We start from the raw sequence: 20,008 nt of genomic DNA, 5'->3' as shown, positions 1-20,008 counted from the left end.
ATATCTTCTGGTGACGTTTCTAGCGGAGGAAGGGCACCCCCCTCTATAGCCCAGTTCCACCTGAGAATTTTTTCCCAATGGGGAGTTTATTTACTGCAATCACTTGTTTTTTGGGGTTCAGGCCACAAGTTTGACCAGTTTTCCGTTTTCTGTTTACTCTGTAAAGCATCTTTGTGACAGAGTCTCAGTAAAAAGGATTATACAAAAAAAAACACTTGAACTACAGGAAGGAGCTTAAGTCACCATAGCACCACACAGAGAGGGAGGATTCAAGTCAAAAGGTTTCTCTCACTGTGAAACAGCGCCCCCTCTGGTCAGCTGGACACCTGCAGGCTGCATGCGCAAACTGAATATGAAGCATTTTTTTCAATGCCTGTGAAGCTCAGAAGACGAACATAACTTTGAGTGAAGTGAAAAGTGCATATGTACCCTTTCCCAAAGTGACAGAGGAAATTTTAATATTGAGGTGTAAAGCTGGGTATTCCAAACTGGAAACTGGAAAAATTGGAAAATAAGAAACAAAGAAGACAAACAGATTGTACGAGAAAGCATGTGAACTGTGTCAGTCGGCCTGTATAAATGCCACTGCTAAATGCTTAAAATGAAATCAGGGCTAAAACACTGTTAAATTAAGAGGTTGGCCATGTCCTTGAAAGGATATAATAATTGTTGTTAGAGGATGGGCGCATTGCTGCAAATTGAGTCATGCAGCTGGTCATCTTCACCCAAAGGTATCACCCGAGCAGCAATGCATCGACTCCCCCCTGATTCAACGCGTGACTCACGCAGAGCTGTGAGCTCCACAGAAATCAGTCAGGCTTCCTGCTACAAGCTGTCCTCCTGCTCAACAGACAAACACAAGCAGAGCACAAGGACTCAGACCACTTTGAACTACTGAAATCTAGCGGAATAGCTTGAGATTGAGATGAGGTCGACCTGCAACGGCTAGTGCGGTATCTGGAGATGTCATTACAAGCGTGAATGCTGTTTCAGCTTACAGTGTTTCTTTTGTTGAACTGTTCGTCTGAGAGCTTGTTTGATTATTCTTTTGAGCAATTTCATACCAGTCAGGGCAGACGCCTATGAAACACACTGTCACAAACAAATTTCATAACAAAATTCGCTTTTTCATTGAACAAAGAGAAGGGAGAAGCAGAGAGGGATTATAAACTGGCCCTCAGTCAAACGCATACACACACACATGCAGACACACACACACACACATATATATTTCTACATGAATCATTCCATGGCATTACTACCTACCATGTTTGTTATTTAGCATTTAGCACTGCTTAACCCCAGGATGCGCTTGTAAACTGAACCCAATAGCTAACCAGGTGAGTGTCATGCTGTGGAGACAGGGTGGAGTGGAGGTTTGGCTGAGACAGATTTATACTCCTGCTCATTTACAAAATTGGATAAGCAAAACAGTGCTCACCAAACACCTCTCACACAAAAATACCGTACGTGTATGGCAGTTTTCCATAGCATTAAATTATTTTATATTTCTAAATAGCATAAATTATATTTGAAGAGAGTGTGGGGTTATGGGGTTTATGTCAGTCTTATGGGATGCTCTTGTGAGAGCATATTTCATGCTATATCGATATGTCAGTTGATGAGATGTGTCACAGTCTGCTTTATTGTGTCAGCTGTCTTGCTGGACCCAGCATGGGTAATATATCCTCATATCAAAACTCATATAGCGTGTTGGCAGCATATGATTCACACTCCATTAAGATCTATGGATAACCCATCGGATGGCATCGAATCACGTTGTGCTTTCCAGCAGTCACCAAACTGCCTTCTATGAGAGAGACTCCGTTTCCTCTTATGTTTCTCTTTCACCAGGTGACATTCATATTTGGCCTTTTTGCTTAACCCATTGAAGAGCAAGTTGTTTTTTGTAATGTTTGTTCAAAATTCTAAGTCAGTGTTATAGAACTCCGTTGCTTTGAATTACCAGCAGTGATTGTGACATCAGCGTTAGTTAAAAACATTCTAGCCGGATATTTCTGAACGCGCATCTTAAAGGGTTAAAACATGGTCAACGCTCGATTTCGAAATGGCAGTCCGTATTGAAGCCGCTCAGCTTAGGTCAGGACCAATAAAGGCGCCAGATTAAAGCTGGTAGTCAAAATACCAACTGCGAAGCAGAGGCTGGGGGGGTAGGGGGGGGGGTGTGAACACCCCCGGCTTGGGCGGTGCCACGGGATCTCTAAATGACCACAGAGACTCAGGACCTCGGTCGAACCTCTCATCTGGAGGGCGGCACCTCCTACAGGACAGTGCCCCCCATCACTGGGGCATTGGGGTTTCTGGGAATTTGGTCCAGAAGCAAGAGCGGCCCCTACTGGCCTGCCATGACCTGTTCCAGCAACAAATTGGCTTTCACAGGAGGTCTGTGAGTGAGCTGAACACTACTTAATTTCAGCAGTTTGACGTAATTGGGCTACAGCGGTACGGATGCTGTGTTGCTAGCCCAACTGTTGTCACGGTTATTACGCCTCTCGCGGGGGACCGGCATTTAGCACTTATCCCAGACGCTGTATACCAACAATAAATAACTGCCCCCAAAAGGCTCACAATGCGGAGGTCAGGGGTCACGCACACCGCTCACAGTGCACAAAAGCCGTCTCGCGGCGCTCAGGGACCGAGCTTAAACAATTAAAAGTCAATTAGCGAGGGCCAGCGGAGTGAAAAGGCGCGCGCTGCCTCCGCGCGATAAGAGCCGCTGTAAGCGTAAACTGCATTGCCGCGCTCCCCTCCCACCGCTAATTACGCCGAATCCATTGTATCTACACTATCGAGAAACGGAAAGACACAATCTTGGAAGGCTTTATGAGCTAATTAACCCTACACGTGTTGTTTTTCCTCCCCCGTATTTAAAAGTTTAAATATCTATTATCTTAGGCATTTGTTGTGCCCAAGCATATGTGGACCCCGTCCTTCAGACGTGAAAACAATAGGCGGTTGCACGTTAGCGTGTTTTGGTTTGTTGAGTTGATCCGTGGGCGCGCTGATCCGCTTCCCACACAGCCAACGTCGCAATGAACCGACGGCGTGCCGGGGGGGGGGGTGGAGGGGGCGTGTTCTCCCAGTTAACTCGAAGGAAAAAATAAAGATGGATTCAGAAATGCAGAACTCAGCCTCTCAGGCGAACAGCCTGGAGAGTGATTTCACGGGAACACTGTGGCAATAGAGGTGCCCTCCTTCGGATGAGACGTTACCACCGGGGTCCCTCTTAGCCCGCGCAGCTTATTGCAAAGAGAAGGTGGATTCCCCACAGTCCCGACAAAAAATTACGACCTTTTAAGATGGCTAGCAAATCGTCCCCTTGATTAAATTAGCGCCACAACTCTCTCCCTGTCGACCTCGGCTAATGTGCACAGGGCGTTCTGGTGCAAACATGTTGTGGGTGGCGGCGTTCGAGGCGAGCCCCTCCCATTCGCTCTGAAAAGCGCTTTGAGATGGCGAGATGAAACCGGGCCGCCCAGGAATCTCAAACAGCATCAGTGGCAGTGACAGGACAGATTATCTTATTCTAGCAGACTTGCGAGGCGCTCTCTGGGAGAGTGCATTACACACACAGGCGCTTACGCGAGGCTAAGCCATGGCCTCGCGGCGTCCTGCGGTAAAACCCCTGGCTGCGCACCAGAGCGCCCCCTGCAGGCCACCCGCTGAAAGCGGTCTACGATGACAGAGGAGAGGAGCTCCCTTATCCATGTGGAGCTTATCCAGGAGCTTTAATGAGAGCGATTCGTTTCCTTGGCGTGTGGACCTTGGTCTTTAGCTCGGTGGGTGGATCATGCCTCTTGATGAGTAATGCAGCCAGCAAGGGCGAAGAAACCTGCTGCATAACTACACCAGTTACCAATACAGTAAGTACAGCCAGAAAACTAGGGAAGACCAACATGGATATATAAATCGTCCTGTGTGACAGCAGAGGGTAGTAATTTATCTGACAGATCACAAGTTGTAAATTTAGGTATCCAGCAGAACAGAATGCCTGACCTAACCACAGGAGTTTACACATCTGACTTTTAACATACAATCCGTTTATTTTTACTGAACCAATTCAGGATCAGTACTACCATGCTCACATCTGTTATGACAGTGCCCCGCCCAGAAATCAAACCTGCAACGTCTGACCTACAAATCCAGTTCCCAAACCATTACACTACACTGCCACGACTGCTTTCAACATAGATGCCAGCACTTGCGGTTTAAATATTGCATGTTTATTGCTCCAGAGTTAGCTCAGAGACAGATTTTCATCTGTTGTTGCCTGGGGGAAGAGGGTCCAGGTCAGCAGTCATATTTTATCCCAAGTGTGAGGGATTAGCTAGTGTCAGCACTGGGGCTAGTCACCTCCACAAAGCTCAGACACCTCTACCCTGCAGTAAACAGGTGTCAATATTTCTCACACCACAGCCTCCATAGTCTACATAAAACATCTCAGAACAGGAGTGCTGATCCAGGATCAGTGTAGTTTGCTATGTCATAATTGATAAGGTTAGGATCGAGGCAGGGAAAACCTGATCATAGATCAGCAAGACTGTTCTCAGATGCTTTGTGAATACATGACCATACCCTTTATTTCAATTTACAATTTATGTGGAGAAGAACCAAATGAGGGGGGGAAAGCCTGTGCAATTAAAATCTGGAATCAGCATGAGGACATCTGTAATGTAGAAAATTACACCATTTGAAACCAGTTCTATCTTCATGGTGAAAGCCATGGTTTTCACAGTTAATGGGATTATGACTGCTTATGAGAGTAACTCAGGAATATATAGTGGTAGTCCATTTTTACAGCTTTTATCACTTGACATTTATAATTCACTTGGTACACATTTATTACAAATGGTTGCGTATGAGCGAGAAACAGGCCCGGTTTTCACACTAATGTTTATCTTTGCTCGACTCTGCTTGTTCATTCAGCAACAGTGCCCCACTGTGGCCACGAATGTTACTGCACCCTTTCCACAAGCAGCCCACAGTAAAACACAAACCTCCTTCAGAGGGGAGATATCAAAAGGCACAGCCATGTCTACCGGCATTTCAGTTTTTTGTTGCACATTTTGAGAGATGTCCCAAAACAAAACAAAAAAAAAAACGTTTCTTACGTGGCCTATTGTTAAAAACATGAAACAACTGATAAACCGAGAAAATGTATTGATTTTTTTTTATGTTTGAAAAAGTTAAGCAGGCTTTGAATCTATAGATCTGAACATTCAGAGTACCTGTAAATGTCACTGCCTGAAATTAAAGATTGTACTTTTTGCTTACTATAACTTTGAAAAAAAATCAATGCCAATGTAAAGCAATTAAAATAAAAAGTGCATAGAATTAAAAATTAAATAAATGTCTGCATACATATGGCACTACAATCACAAGGTCACTCATGTTCCTTGTCATCAGACCTTTTAATGAAACAATAGACTAATTAAATAGATATAACATAAATATAATGTATATTAACATAAACATTTCATTCAAATATCTGTATCAGTACAGTAGGTATGAGAACCATAACAAACGTGAATTGTCGTCATTAATGGATGTCTGAAGGAAAAGACAGTGTTTCATTACGATAGGAATTGATTTTTCAATTTCTTTTTCTTTTTTACTGATTTTTACTTGTTCTGAACTCATTGGGGTGGTCTGTACCAAACATGCCCTTGCATAGCAATCGACTGCATCTTTGTTTCAATAATTCATCGAACATCCCTGCATTTTTACCACAGATAACTCAAGAGAATTTATTTATAGGACAGATTGAGGCAGAAAAATAAATAAATAAATACATAAACCGCACATAACAGAACACAGACAGACAACATGTTTGCTTAAAATCACGGAAAAAAACACTTGGGCTTCCGCAATGCATGTCAAATGATGGCATAACAACAACAACAACATCCCCGCTGTCTTTTTCTCAGAGAAAAAAGGAACGTTCTTTTTTCCAAACACAAGCTTTTATTCATGTCGGATAATTTGTCTCGTGGTGAGAGATGTGTTTCAGATTGAAGTGAAATAACGCGTACAGCAACCCCGCTGTTTGCTTTCTGCTTTTTTTTCTATTTGGTTTTTAAAAAAATGTATATGTGGGTGCCCAGTGATGTACAAATAAAATTCAGCATTTTTATTTATTTTTTATTTTTTGCACAAAGGGTGAATTTATTTTATTTGCAACGGAACGGCTGCGTTCGGTCAAATCTAATGTTGTGTGATGTAGCCTTTTTCCCATCAGATTTCCCCCTTGGCAAATTGCGTTCCCGCTGCGTGCGGGAGGGTCTGTTTCGACAGGTTTTCGCCACAGCGCCCTGCCCGGTCTCCAGCTACAGGAGCACGCTTTTCTCAGAGATTGGAAGGGTACGTCCTGCCAGGCCGTGCTGACAGAAAGCTGAGCACGCTCAGTAGGGACGGAGGGGAAAGCTGACTCACAGTTGCACTTTCTGATGCTTCTCCTAACACGCAGGACCTCACGGCACACAGCAACGCCAGCACTGCACCATGGATACTGAAATGCTCTCATAGCAACAGCAATATGCACCGTGGATACTGAAATACTCCCATAGCAACATCTGTACCGCTTCATGGATGCTGAAATATCCGCATAGCAACATCTGTATTGCTCCATGGATACTGAAATACCCTCATAGCAACACCAGTACTGCTCCATAGATACTGAAATATTTTAATAGCAGCAGCAATATCCACCATGGATACTGAAATGCCCTCATAGCAACACCAGTAGTAGACAATGGATAATGAAATAGACTCATGACAACAACTGTACTGCTCCATGGATACTGAAATATCCTCATAGCAACACCAGTACTGCACCATGGATGCTGAAATAGCAGCTCACTGCAACACTGTACTGAACCATTGACACTGAAATATCCTCATATTAATATCCGTATAGAGCCTGAAATAGCGGCTCACAGAAACACCAGAACTGAAAGCCTAGATTATTATTATATTTGTCATCATCCTCTTCAAAGATCCACGCTAAAATGTACACAGTAATTATGCATTTTGAGAATATAGAGTGGAAATGGCAACTAGGCGGCTGTAACAACAAAAAAAACAAGCACTAGCTAATGCGAATATCAAAACAACATATGAATTAAATATGGCAAGCCAGCCTGTTGATACTGAATTGCAAATGAGAAGGTAATGAAATCATCAAAAATAGAAAAGAAAAATAAGTCTAAAATAATCATGACTGCCACGACTCTTTTTTTTCCGAGAACAAGCGTGCGCTCGAGAGTTCAGGATGTGCGGCGTGCCTGGTAGCCGTAGCTCAGTGAGCACCATCCTATAACACAACACGCCGCTCATCCCGCGTTGGTTATGAGTCATCGGGGTGCCGAAACTGCAGCCTGCGGATAATAAAACGACACCCAGGGTGGTCATGGGAAATAACACAGTGCGAAACACAAAGCTGTCCTTTGCAGCTTTATTGGCCCATTAACGGGAGATGATGCCTGTCAGATTATACGCCGGCAGTTTTAGCTTCAGGTGTTTGGCTCGCGCGGGCTCTGTTTGAGGTGTGATTAGCAGACTCTGCAGCTCTCCAGGCCAGACACTGTGTGACAGCAGAAGACCCTGGGGCTCACCAGAACCAGTGAAGTACCAGGGCTCAGGAGACAGACGTAGAGACCCTGGGGCTCACCAGAACAGAACCAGGGGTGAGAGTAGCAGGCCCAGGGCCTCACCAGAACAGAACCAGGGTGACAGTAGCAGACCCTGGGGCTCACCAGAACAGAACCGGGGTGACAGCAGCAGACCCAGGGCCTCACCAGGACAGACCCAGGGTGAGAGTAGCAGACCATGGGGCTAACCAGAACAGACCCAGGGTGAGAGTAGCAGACCCTGGGGCTCACCAAGACAGACCCCGGGTGACAGTAGCAGAACCTGGAGCTCACCAGAACAGAACCAAGGTGACAGTAGCGGACCCTGGGGCTCACCAGAACAGAACCAGGCTGAAAGTATTCATCTTTTAATATTTTCCACCTTTTTCTCCCAATTTAAAATGGTCCGGTCTTGTTCAGCAGCCAGGCTGTAACCTCTGACATTGATTGGAATGCTTGAGCAAACAGAACATGAGTCACAGTCATCCAAGCTGGCCGAATCTCTCCCTACCTAGAGCCAATTATGCATCGCTTTGTGGTTCAAATTGGCACAGTCCAGATTCCATACCAAAACTGTAACTAGGCTCCTTGTACCCATAAACAACATAATTACAATGTCCAAACAAAAACATAAACATTTGAATATTGTGGTCTGAAAACAAGAAATCGCATATAAATCTTATTTGCCCAAATCTGTTCTGAACGCACTTCTGGCGCTCGTTTGGGTCAGAATTGGCCAGTGTCGGATATCAACGTAAACATTCCAGAATGCGCTGACATTCTACAGACAAATGACATCCCATAATAAGGCTCGCAGGAGTCAAGAGATGCACTTTTGCAAAGCCGGTTGTCAGGTCAGACAGAACACGAAAAGTGAGAAAACAGGGAGAGCGGTGGTCTGGCTCTAAACGTGTGGGGATCGGAGTGGCGTACTGTAAATTGCGAGTGAACGAACAGCCACATTAACAGAAATCCGATTTGTCAGCTGTATTGGATACGAGTGTAAACAAGGCCTTCGAAAGCAGTAAAATGGGACAGATGTACCAGGAATATTATAGCTGAAGCCAACGCGATACCATCTAATCATAGCTGTGCTCACAGAATTCCAAGTGAAATGGAGTGTGTCCATTCATAATAAAACAACTCCAACAGGTGGAACATCGGAGAACAGGGTAAAATTGCATTTTATTGACCATTTAACGAGACGGCATACCTGTGAATGGATAAATGCATGCTCATATTTTCCCAGTTTTACTCAATTTAGATATTGTGGATAAAGGACCAGGCTTTTTCATAAAATAAAAGTAAGCCAAAGAAAGACTGTATTCGATCACATTAATAATCAGTCACACAAAACACAGTTTCTCTTGGATACTAGCAATAGAATGAATGTGCTTTTCACCTCTAACTTCAGTGTCTGACACATTATGAAATTGTTAACACAGCATACAGCTTGTTGCTTTGAGAAGTAATATGGAACAAATGCAATTAATTGATATTCAAATGAGGCAGGCAGTTCAAAAATGTTCCATTGATGTCTTCTTCAGAAAGTGCCTGCTAATCTTATAGCGGATAATAATAATATGCAAAAGAGGGATGTGTTGACGTGGTTTCTGGGCTGTCATATTGTATACGCATGCATCAGATTGTACCAGCCTAACAAGGTGACACATTTTGCCAAAGTTCATAAATGTTAATTCCTTGGTTTGCTTTCTGGATTACAATGAACAAGCAGCACATAGCTCATTTATGACAACAAGTCTCGAATCATGTGTGTATTTGCTCTCTGACAGGCAAGGCTTAACCTCTAAAAATAACAGTAATAGGTGTTAAAAGTGGAAAGTTAATGCAGACTGGAGTCGGCATGTTCCTGAAGAGAGTGTGCTGACCGCTCTGAGAGTACTCTGCGTATCCGATTACATCACTCACAGTACACACTCAGACCCGCTGTCGTCGTTTAAATTCACCGTGGACCGTACAAAATGTCCGAACTGATCTTTTCCTGCGCTTACAGGAAAACGCTGAGTGCCAAATCCACTCCGAGAGCCCATTTGATCCCTCTGCTAAACTTAGAATAACACCGGCTATTCTACTGTGTGGATGGGACGAGTGCGCCTGTGCACTCGGTTATTATGAAAACTTTGCAAGACGTATTTTCAGTATCGCTAAAGATAAATAACGGGTACTTCTGTACAATAACGGGGAGGTCCGGGTAATGATGCAGGATGTCATATGTCGGGATCTGAAGCCCCAAATAACCGTAATTGCTCACTGTACAATATCCTGCTCTGGACTGTGCTGTCGGAGTTTTAACAAAGGTTTCACGTCCACGGCGTTGTTTAATGAAGGTATAACAAGCCGTTCAGCCGGGCTCTTTGATGTGGCCGAGGGGACAGCTGAAACGTGGAATGCAGGCGCTGTCATCGTAACCGTTTCATTCCGTCCCGCGACCGAGCCCAGCCCGGGCCTCGTGATGTATAACACTTGCCCGCACACGTCAGTCCCCGAGGCCCTAAGCCTCATGGACACAGAGATTTTATTCACGTGAAGCTTGGCCCGTGCCACAGCGAACAGTCAGTTCAGAAACACCGTGACCCTGACCTTGATCGCCGTTAACTTTTTTTCCACCGGACTGCGCAGAGGTGAATTAGCCTCCCCAGTGACCTGTCACAGGAGGTGAAGCTGTTGTGTTTTGGGTTTCTTTTTGGCGAAATGCTGAATGTGACAATATGGTATGTGGGTGCTCAAATAGACTGTCCTTACTGACAGAGAAGTTTGAGTGTGCGTGTGTATGTGTGGGTAATGTGTGTATAGGTGTGTGTGTGTGTGTGTGCAATGTGTGTATAGGTGTGTGTATGTGTGTGTGTGTGTGTGTAATGTGTGTATAGGTGTGTGTGTGTGTGTGTCTATATATATACAGTATGTGTTTATATGTGTGTGCGTGTGTGTGTATGCATGTGTTTATGCATGTATGTGTGTGTGAGTGTGCTCACGTGTGCGTGCGCACGTGTGCGTGCGTGTGTGTGTGCGCACGTGTGCGTGCCTGTGTGTCCGTGTATGCCCGACGTGGACACTGTAGGGGAGAGAGCACACAAAGGTGAGGTTATGTGGTACATGCCAGAGCGGGAGGCGTTGCAGTGGGTCTATTTTAGTGGGCCATTCACATGAGGGTCCAGCTCCATAAATCCATCATTCAGAATCATAAAACGATTTTCCCCCTCCAGTGTCACAGCACAGATCATTTTCCCCGACTGTCCTCACCTTACAGGTAAGTTTTATTAAACTATTAAACTAAATCTGGCTTTCTTTTAGGCTCTCTTCTGTTTTCTCAATCGGTGCTCGAGTCAACCAGGTGTAGCAAATTCAAACTTTTGTGTTTGTCATATGTATTTATTATTTAAGTGCGTTCTAGGGGATCGTTCTAATCTAGGATGATGTGGAGCGAAATGCAAATGATCCACCTGGCTAAGACAGGGACTTTTGAGAACGACTTCTGAAGAAATATTTAAGCGAACCTCCAGTGTCACCTTTCAAAGGGGGAAACGCCTGAAGAACACGGAAGCCGTTTCTACGTCTCTCTTTCTGCTGTGGGGGGGGGGGGGGCGGTTAAAGAAGATCGTATTTCACGTCAATTTCACGACGCCAAGGTCGCACATCACATCAACCGCTAATATTTGCGGCACGGGAATTCTTGCAATAAAATAGCTTTTATTGGTTCACACGGCCGTGAGGTGCCCTGAAGAGCTAACCCTTGGTTAACCCCCCCCCCCCTCTTACAAACAATGCAACCAGAGACTTCAATGCGAGCTTGGTGGCAGGGAACAGACACTTGGTGTGACCCCGTCAGAGCCTGCCAAGGACCCAGTGAAGAGAAGAGGAGAGGAGAGGAGAGGAATGGAAGAATTTGGAAAAGGAGGATGAGTTAAGCTGGAGAGTTTGGCGCCTGCCATTTCTTCCCAGGTCCGCTCCACTTACTGCTCTTACTGTTTGCATGAGGGGGGGTCACTCCCTCTGTGGGGTAGAGGGCATTGTGACCTCTTTTTTTGCGGGGGGGGGGTGACATGGAGTTCGAAGGCATGACGGCCAGGACTGTTTTTAGCTCGATCCTGAAGGGCCCGTTCTCACCTGAGGAAACCCTAGCAATGTTAAAATGAAGCAGTAGTTGCTCCACCATTAATGCATACACCCACACCTGGGTGAGTCACAGCCTTCATTGTTTTGCCAGAACACTCACCACGCAGAAGCAGAAGAAGAAAAGGAGGAACATCAGTTGGAATCAATAGACTTTCCTAAGGAACAACATGCATTTTACAGGAATAAGGGAGTTGTCACATTTCACATAGAAACCAGAGAGGAGCTCAACCAATTGCAGAGTGCATTACATGGACAAAATAGAACAACCCTGATGATGATTGGTGGATACCTTTGGGTTATACTTATGGGAGTTTTTTTTTTTTTGCTGAAGGGAATGCAGTCAGAAGGTTTATACCAATTGTTATTGACCTTGTTCAATTTGTTGTTACGAACGTACTCTGTAATTGGTGGAGAGCTCCTCTGTAGTTTCTGAGGGGAAAAGGTGATGATGCCAACGTGCTGTTCCTATTTTATAACCTCTGATTATAGTTCAAGAAGCTTTCTGTTCACCCACTGAATGCACGATGAGTCCCAGCACAGGACCGCCCACCTTTGGCTGCGTTTCACCGCTTACCGGCCAACAGTTTCTCAAACACTGCAAGTAAACCAGAGGCTGCCTGGAAACTGTCACAGACCTGAGCCAAAATGTGCCACCCCAGATGACTAAAAGTCTCAAGAATCAATAGCTTCTTTCTCCTGGATGTCTGTAAATGGACCCAGCCGGCCTAGGAGGAGGGAAGGAGGTGACAGCAGGTCTTTAGGAACGTGGGAGGAGATTGGCTTGGTAAAAACAGACTTTAGGCCCTTACCTTTCTCTCAGGGGGCCACTTTTTAGGGCATGCAGGCATCCCAAAAAGTTAGGGCTTGCCTGGAAGTGGCAAGGTTACAGCTACCGCTACTGTGAGGGGGTGTAAGTGAAACCCACGCGGCAACAACGTTCAAATATAGCAACGGGCATGCTTCATTCCAGCCCCACACGGAAGACAATGGAGCCCAGACTGGAGGTCACCCACAATGACTTTGGCATGGCGATAGGTTGCACTGTATCACGTACTCAGTGTGCAAAACCAAGGTCCTGATTGAATCGACATTTGCGTTCTGCTTTGCCTAACAAATAAATCCACGCATTCATTTTTTATTGCCACCAAATTAGTTGAGGTGAGTTCAGCGATTGACAAGCTGTGTTTCTGCTGGAAAATGCTAGCACTTGTTTTTACTTTTACAGTAAGTTCAGAAAGAAATTGAATCTAGGACATGATTATGGGCATAGTCGGAAAAGGCCTTTAATCTCCTGAAATGTTTTTTTTTTTTTTTTTTTTTTTTTTTCCTGGTCAGCTCCATTTCATATCACCAGTTTCTGCAAGAGTGACCCAATCACCCGCCCTGAACTACAGATGAGCCATTTGTGGATTCCTCTGTTCCCCGTACAATGGGCAAACCGGGGCCATTCGCTTTAATTCCATTTCCAGGAGCCCGGGTCTTATCCTTTGAACATTTCCTTTGAGCGTCAGTAATGGCGCGGCGCATAAAAAAAATAATAACAAACACTTCACCGGCGGGTTCAGACCGGAGAGAGCAATTCGCGGGAAGAATGGCCATTTTCCTCAAACTGTATGGTACGGCATGTCCCAGAGAGCGCCTTTTATAACTTCCCACCTTCACCCACAGTCTGTGACCTCGAGATATTTCAGAGCTAAAACATGTGGCAGCCTTGTATTCGGTGATATCAGACTTCTTGGAGCCAGGACAACAAGCAATTGTAACGTGCCATTGTGCGTGGGCAGATTATAATACTAATTTGCGTGCCTTGTTAAATATGTATTATAAATACTTGAGGGTAACATAATATTACATTACAAAAACAGAGATGGAAGCTCACAATGAATGTTTTTGGCTCTCCTTTAGGTTACAGAAACAGAGGCAGTCATGTCAGAAGGGTAAGTGACATTATTATTATATATTACATCACAAGCTTTTAAATTTTAAATAAGCGCTTAAGAAATGCCAGCGCCAATCGCGTTCTGCGTGTGACGCTCTCCCCGTCTTGTCTTCGTATTGTCTGGTGTGCGTTTCCTCTTCCGACGCCGCGATGTCGAAACAGACCGGTGAGTCCATTTAATTTGATTTGTCGCGAGGCGATATAACCAGATGCTTGTGATTGTGAATGCGCTCAGTAGTGCTCGCATAGCACACCCTACCAATGCACACGTGTCGACCTATTCATTTCAATGAATCGGTAATGAGCGCAAGGCTTGCATGCATCACCGCTGACCTTTCCCCACCTTAACATGAGGTCATTATGCTCCCTTGCTACCAGAGCCCCAACTAAAGATCACAGCTGCTTCCTGTCATGAATGAATACAGGTCTGGCTGCTTTACCCTTTGGTGGAAAAAAATAATCACATTAACCAGTGCAGAGCCTGTAATGATTACCCAAACTAGCATACCGAACGGTATAATAGAAATAGAGGACAGAGGAACTATGTAAACAGGGGGATATATAGACCAGTGTTTCACAGCCTGTATTCACAATATGAATGATGACCAATCTGCCTAAATTTGTGTGGAATATTTATTCCTTTGTTTATTTCGTAATATAAAAAGCTCATATTTGGAAGTAAATATAAAAGACAATGAAAATAAAGGCAAAGATAGTAATTAAGATTAAGTAAAAATATGAAAACAATATTATTGTTTTTTTTTAATCCCTATGGGTGCTTCAATAGAAAACTTTTTTTTTTCTTTTTTTTATTTTGCATTTTGGCTTGTCAAATGCCTTCTGTTTGTGAAATACAGCCCAAATCGTCCGACGGGTGAGAACCACTAATCTGGACCTCAGATAAGCAGCATGTTGCTGTTGTGTTTTTAACCACTGCGCTCTCTTACAGAAAAAGACAAAGTACTCTGCGACCCGCAGACTGCTGTTAAAGGTGAGGTTTTCATTTGTTTTCCCCTGCCATCATAATTCATACATACCATGCATGGAAATTACTGTTGTAACAGTCACCTCTTATGCCCTAAAACGCTGACGGGAACTAGGCTGAGAGTCAACACACTTCAAGCTAAGATTGTCATAATTTGTTTACAATGCACTACAAAGGGGTTGTGCAATAAATAACACCAAGCACTTTACTGCACTTGTCAGTACTCTTTTTTTCTGCGTTCCCAGGAATATTGCATGGTGACACATTACTACACTCTCAAAAAGGAGGCGTTAATATCCAACACAATTTTTGTGTTACTACTTTCGGGTTACTTTCAACACATTCTGTCTCAAAGTTACTACTTTTGTGTAACAAATATACAATTTATATGTTACAAAGGGAGACTTTTTAACATAGACTGTGTTGAAAGTAAGACAAAATGTGTTGCCCTCAACTAGACATAGAGGTGTGTTAAAATGACATTGAATGCGTTGTTTTTAACACATCCATTTTTTAAGTTGACATACATTACATGCTGAATTCTATATTGCCTCGTAAACCCCCGACAGACCAAACTAATAAAGAAGGCAGCGACCATGTTGGTGGCCGAGAAGGAGGAGAAGAGGGTCGAGAGGGAAAACACCCTAAACGAGAGAGTTCCCCCTCTCCAGCTGTCAGGTCTCTCTCTACAGGAGCTTCAGGTGCGTAGCATGGTCATACACCTGCTGTACCACAGTCACACCATCTACAGGTACTGATTAAAACAGCTACATATGGTAATGGGGTATTACTTTATTGCCCACTAATAGTTAGAAATTGGGGTACACCAGCTGTGGGTCTTGATTTATCATTACGTCGCCCACACCAATACATGTCAGGAGCATTGCAAATAAAGGCCACTTATTGACAGATACACTTTCCTGCAAACCATACTATTTTACGTCTGACAGGCTGCACAGTTCTACAGGAGAGAGCAAGCACTGATCACTGGAAGCCTTTCGGTTGTGATCGGCTAATGCTACAAGCAAGGCTCGAACCTTTAGAACACCATAGGACCCAGAATTTTGTTCAGAGTAAATAACTTTGCTCGCTTTAGCTCAACATATGTGCATCCAGGTGTGGTAATTGGTTTGTCATGAGAAAACTTCATCTGAATCAAAGACATATTCCACAATTCAAAAAAAGACATGTGCATTGACATGACTTAAATTAAATTAAGCCCCTTTACAACTTCAAAAAAATCATCTTCAGAGTCTTGCTGTCCTGGGAACATTTTTAAATGAACAGAGGGGTAATTGAAGTCACCCCATTTTTACCATTTAATCACTTTTTCCTCTCCTTCTTGACTATACTATTTCCTTCTATAAAGTCCCCCGTCCAGATGTATTTTAAAACATTAAAAATATTCTATATTGAATAATAATTTGTTTTTCCAACAAAAAAATGCTCAATAAACTGCTTAGTAACATCTCTACAACTTTACCATCTTTGAGAATGCCAGAATCTATGAATATGCAATTTGGCAATGCTTCCTGCTGTGGTCTCAGGATATATAGCAAGCATGGCATACGGATTCAAAATCAATTAAGGTTCTGGAAGGTTCTGGTTCCTGAGGTAGCCATCTGTGAAATGTGCGCTACAAACACAGATTCCCTCTAAGCTGTCAGGTAAATGCACACAATTTTTATAAACAAATCCCACACATTTTTGTTTTAGAATGGGCTAACGAGTGGAACGAAGTTCCTACCTTGGATCGAATCATAAATTTGCGCAGTCTGACATGTTCAACACACTGACTGCCACCACAATGTCACTAACTAGTCAGCTTTCTGTGTGCTAAGGTTTCAATTTGCCACATCACACTCCTATAATTTGCATATCTTTGCATAGTGGACCATGATAAGTACAACGTATTTGTGATGTCACAAATCTTGCTGGTATGTGCATGTTTCCAACTCAGATTTCAGGGAAGTACGGAGAAGCTTTCCGTTTACAGTGGAAGAATGTGAAAAAGGTTCTCAGGTGAAAGAAAAGTTCTGCACAAAAAACAACCTGTATAGGGAAATCCATGCTTCCATGAGGAGTTAACCATTAAAAAAAAAACACATTTTTGAATGGAGAGGGTCTTTACTTACTTTACTAGTCAAAACACAGTCCTGGATACAATCAAACTTTCACTTTACCTTTAAATAAAAATTAAATCTGTTGTAGTTTTTTTAAAATCTTTGCCAGTACTGTTTGGCAAGTTCAATGATCGGAAGAAAGACTGACACACCAAACTACGCTTGCAAAAAAAAAGAAAGCACTCATTGTTGCGTTTATGTTTTTTTGATGAAAACTGAGGAGAAATGTTGATTGAATCCAGGCCTCATTGTTATTAATATAAATATTAATATTAATGAAAATGTACTGCATTTTCCACTGCTGCGGATCTGATGGATACAGGCCTCAGGTGCATTTTTCAATCGTGTATTCACTTCCTTAGCCTGATCGCCAATCTTTCCTCTCAACAGGAACTTTGCAAAGACCTGCACCGTAAAATTGACGTCACGGATGAAGCTCGATATGATCTAGACGTGAAAGTGAGCAAAAATGAAACGGAGGTAATTGCTTATTAATTTATACATTATGCATTATTGATCATAGATGTAATTTGTTGGTTATATTGGTTACAGATGTATGATAATATGATAACATTTCTGAGACATAATCCAGTTCTGCTATTGTGCAATTGGATCTTGAAATCATCTCATAGTAACCCCTAGTGAAAAATAAGATTGCACACATTCCTAATATTACATATAATTGGAATGAAGTTGGCAGAAGTGGGCCGTCATGTATATATCTACTTTAAAAGAAGTACCCAAACTATCCAATCAGGTTAAAGCTTTTCTCAGTTTAAAGAAGAAGATATTTCAAATCCAAAGCTGTCAACTATATCCAATCTTTTTTGGAGGAGTTCATTATTTAAGGACAATGGCCACATTCTAAAATCCAATGATGTAAATGTAATTTGTGCTGTTTTAAGATTCAACATCTGAGCCAGAAGATCTTTGAGCTGAAGGGTAAAATGAAGAGACCCAATCTGAAGAGGGTGAAGAAGTCAGCTGATGCTATGCTGGGGAGCCTGGACTCCAAAATGACGACCAAGTCCAATGATTTCAAGGCCAACCTCAAGACTGTCAAGAAGGAAGAGGAGAAGGTAAGCTCAGCTTGCAGACCAGCGTTATTCATCAGTCCTTGATTACTGTAATGAGACCGAAAAAGACATAGTACACCCCTTTAGTACACCCCTCCATTCCCTGTTAATGTAAAAATTCACTTTGTTCTAATTATGCTGAGGCTACGCCACCAGATCAGTGATAAAAAGCTGGATTTAGGCAGCATGTTCTCGACATGCAGTCCAAAAATAAATGCAAGACTCATTTAGGTTCTTCAAAAACAATGTTTGAAGATAATCTGACTGATTACTGAATTTACCTACAGTAATTGTATTTGTGAAAAGTAAATCTTAAACCAGTAAATCTTAAGGACAAACGTTGATTGAATTTGAGCCAAGGAATCCCAATGGCTTTTATGTGCCTATAAATGTCTCGTCTTCCCACAGAAGGAGGAGGTGACTGACTGGCGAAAGAACGTGGAGGCCATGTCTGGCATGGAGGGAAGGAAGAAGCTGTTTGACGCCGGACAGTAAACAGGTACTAAACAGACTTCAGTTATGTCTAAAGATGAAGAGTGGGAAACAAGGGATTTTAGTTATTAATGGCTTATCGTTAGCAGTAGCGCTTTACAAACTATTCCCCTGAAAGTAAGGCTTGGGCATATTAAAAACAATACCCACAGTAAGCATGTGAAACAGGACAGGTTTTGCCCAGGTCACCTGACCTCTTTACACCAGTGTAAATTCACTTAACAGGATTCTGGGTGACCGTGCCTTTCTCTGCAGTACAGCGTAGAACTACAATCTTCAATCATTTGGCAGGGCTACAACACCGCTCTTCCTCGTCCATCATATTTCATGTGTCATTCCAGAATATTTCTTAAGCGCTCAATTGGATTCAGATTTTATTACTGAGACGGCAGTAATATCAGTGTCACGCTTCTCAAATCTCATTTGATGCCTATTTATTCTGTGCAGTTGAGCCGTCTTGAAAGACATTCTTCTCTGTGGTACAGACGTTGGGGTCACGATCAATAGGCTCCACTACATAACAATTAATGGCGACCTTGACATTTAAGGGCATGAAAGCCCACCAGCCGTTTCACGAGAATGTGCCCCACCTCTCTACAGAACCCCTGGAACCCTGCACTGTTGAAACACTGTTGTATTTCGATTTATTTGCTCCTTACCTGGACACCTTCTGAGTATTAAAGTTGTTGTGTGCATAGTCCTTATCACTGAACATGTTTGCGGTACAAGAAATAAACTATTCTCTTTCTGGTTCTAGATGATTAATATCTGAACTTGGGGCCCTAAGAAATATCATTTGCTGGAAGAGACTCCACAATGAAGAGTGTGGCACTTTTAACTCTGGGGATGTGTTCAATTAAAGACAATATATTACATCACTGCATCGGAAACATTTGTTTTTAAAATTTAACTTATTTTGCTCTTCTGGAAGCAAATGTTATGCAGAGAAGAAACAGTTTTATGAATTATATGAAGTCATGTGACTTCACTTTATAAACATGTTTATGTTTTTTTGTTTGTTTATTCTTTAGGGCTTAATTTTTACATGTTAAATCCCAAGGTACATTGTATAAGAAATGTAAGAAAACAGTCTAGTTGGTGTTAAACATCATGTATCTCTTGCTATTGTATAGAAATATCTAAACATTTAGGTCAAGTGTGTTGAACTGAGCATGCTTTAAATATCACAAAAGACAAGCTTTTGTGTAACTCCTCTAGGTGTAAATTCATGATGCGCAACTTTGTATCATACAACAATCTACAGTTTATTTAAAGTTCAAAATAATAAGTCATGTAAAATGAAATGATCTCTGTGGTTTCCTTTGGTTAAATGGTGTTTCTGTATGAAGGGTGTCATTCATGCAAATAAATATCTCTGATCATAAATTCATAAAATATGCAATGCATTGTGTACGGCACTCCACTACTAAATACTGTTCCTGGCTGCTTCTTGTGCGAACAGCCATGTGAAAATGAACGTGTCTGAATGCCAAATGGTCACATTGAATGAAGGTGAAGGTGATTTAACTACACACATCTATCTGTGGGAAATGAAACTAACTTCTCATACCGTGGCCTCATTATTGACTGTCATTGAATCGTCTATCCGT

General features: G+C 42.8%; 1 protein-coding gene across 1 annotated transcript; it reads left to right on the top strand.

The window, feature by feature from the left end:
* Nucleotides 1–10,813: 10,813 nt before the first annotated feature.
* LOC135259890 (troponin I, fast skeletal muscle-like) lies at nt 10,814–19,780 on the top strand. The gene is made up of 8 exons (XM_064344807.1): nt 10,814–10,917; nt 13,689–13,724; nt 14,672–14,713; nt 15,277–15,408; nt 17,221–17,310; nt 17,736–17,909; nt 18,315–18,405; nt 19,156–19,780. The coding sequence occupies exons 4-7, from the start codon at nt 15,304–15,306 to the stop codon at nt 18,399–18,401; spliced, it is 456 nt and encodes a 151-aa protein (XP_064200877.1). The 5' UTR covers nt 10,814–10,917; nt 13,689–13,724; nt 14,672–14,713; nt 15,277–15,303; the 3' UTR covers nt 18,402–18,405; nt 19,156–19,780.
* Nucleotides 19,781–20,008: the final 228 nt, after the last annotated feature.

Source organism: Anguilla rostrata, chromosome 7 (assembly GCF_018555375.3).
Source record: "Anguilla rostrata isolate EN2019 chromosome 7, ASM1855537v3, whole genome shotgun sequence".
Classification (NCBI taxonomy): Eukaryota; Metazoa; Chordata; class Actinopteri; order Anguilliformes; family Anguillidae; genus Anguilla; species Anguilla rostrata.
This window is presented reverse-complemented; position numbering and strand designations above follow the sequence as displayed.

What these genes read in the sequence shown, in the direction of transcription:
- LOC135259890 (XM_064344807.1), top strand. Translation starts at nt 15,304, where the DNA reads ATGTTGGTGGCCGAGAAGGAGGAGAAGAGGGTCGAGAGGGAAAACACC. An exon ending in TCTCTCTACAGGAGCTTCAG is followed by an intron (nt 15,409 to 17,220) that starts GTGCGTAGCATG and finishes TCCTCTCAACAG; the next exon opens with GAACTTTGCAAAGACCTGCA. An exon ending in TCAAGAAGGAAGAGGAGAAG is followed by an intron (nt 17,910 to 18,314) that starts GTAAGCTCAGCT and finishes GTCTTCCCACAG; the next exon opens with AAGGAGGAGGTGACTGACTG.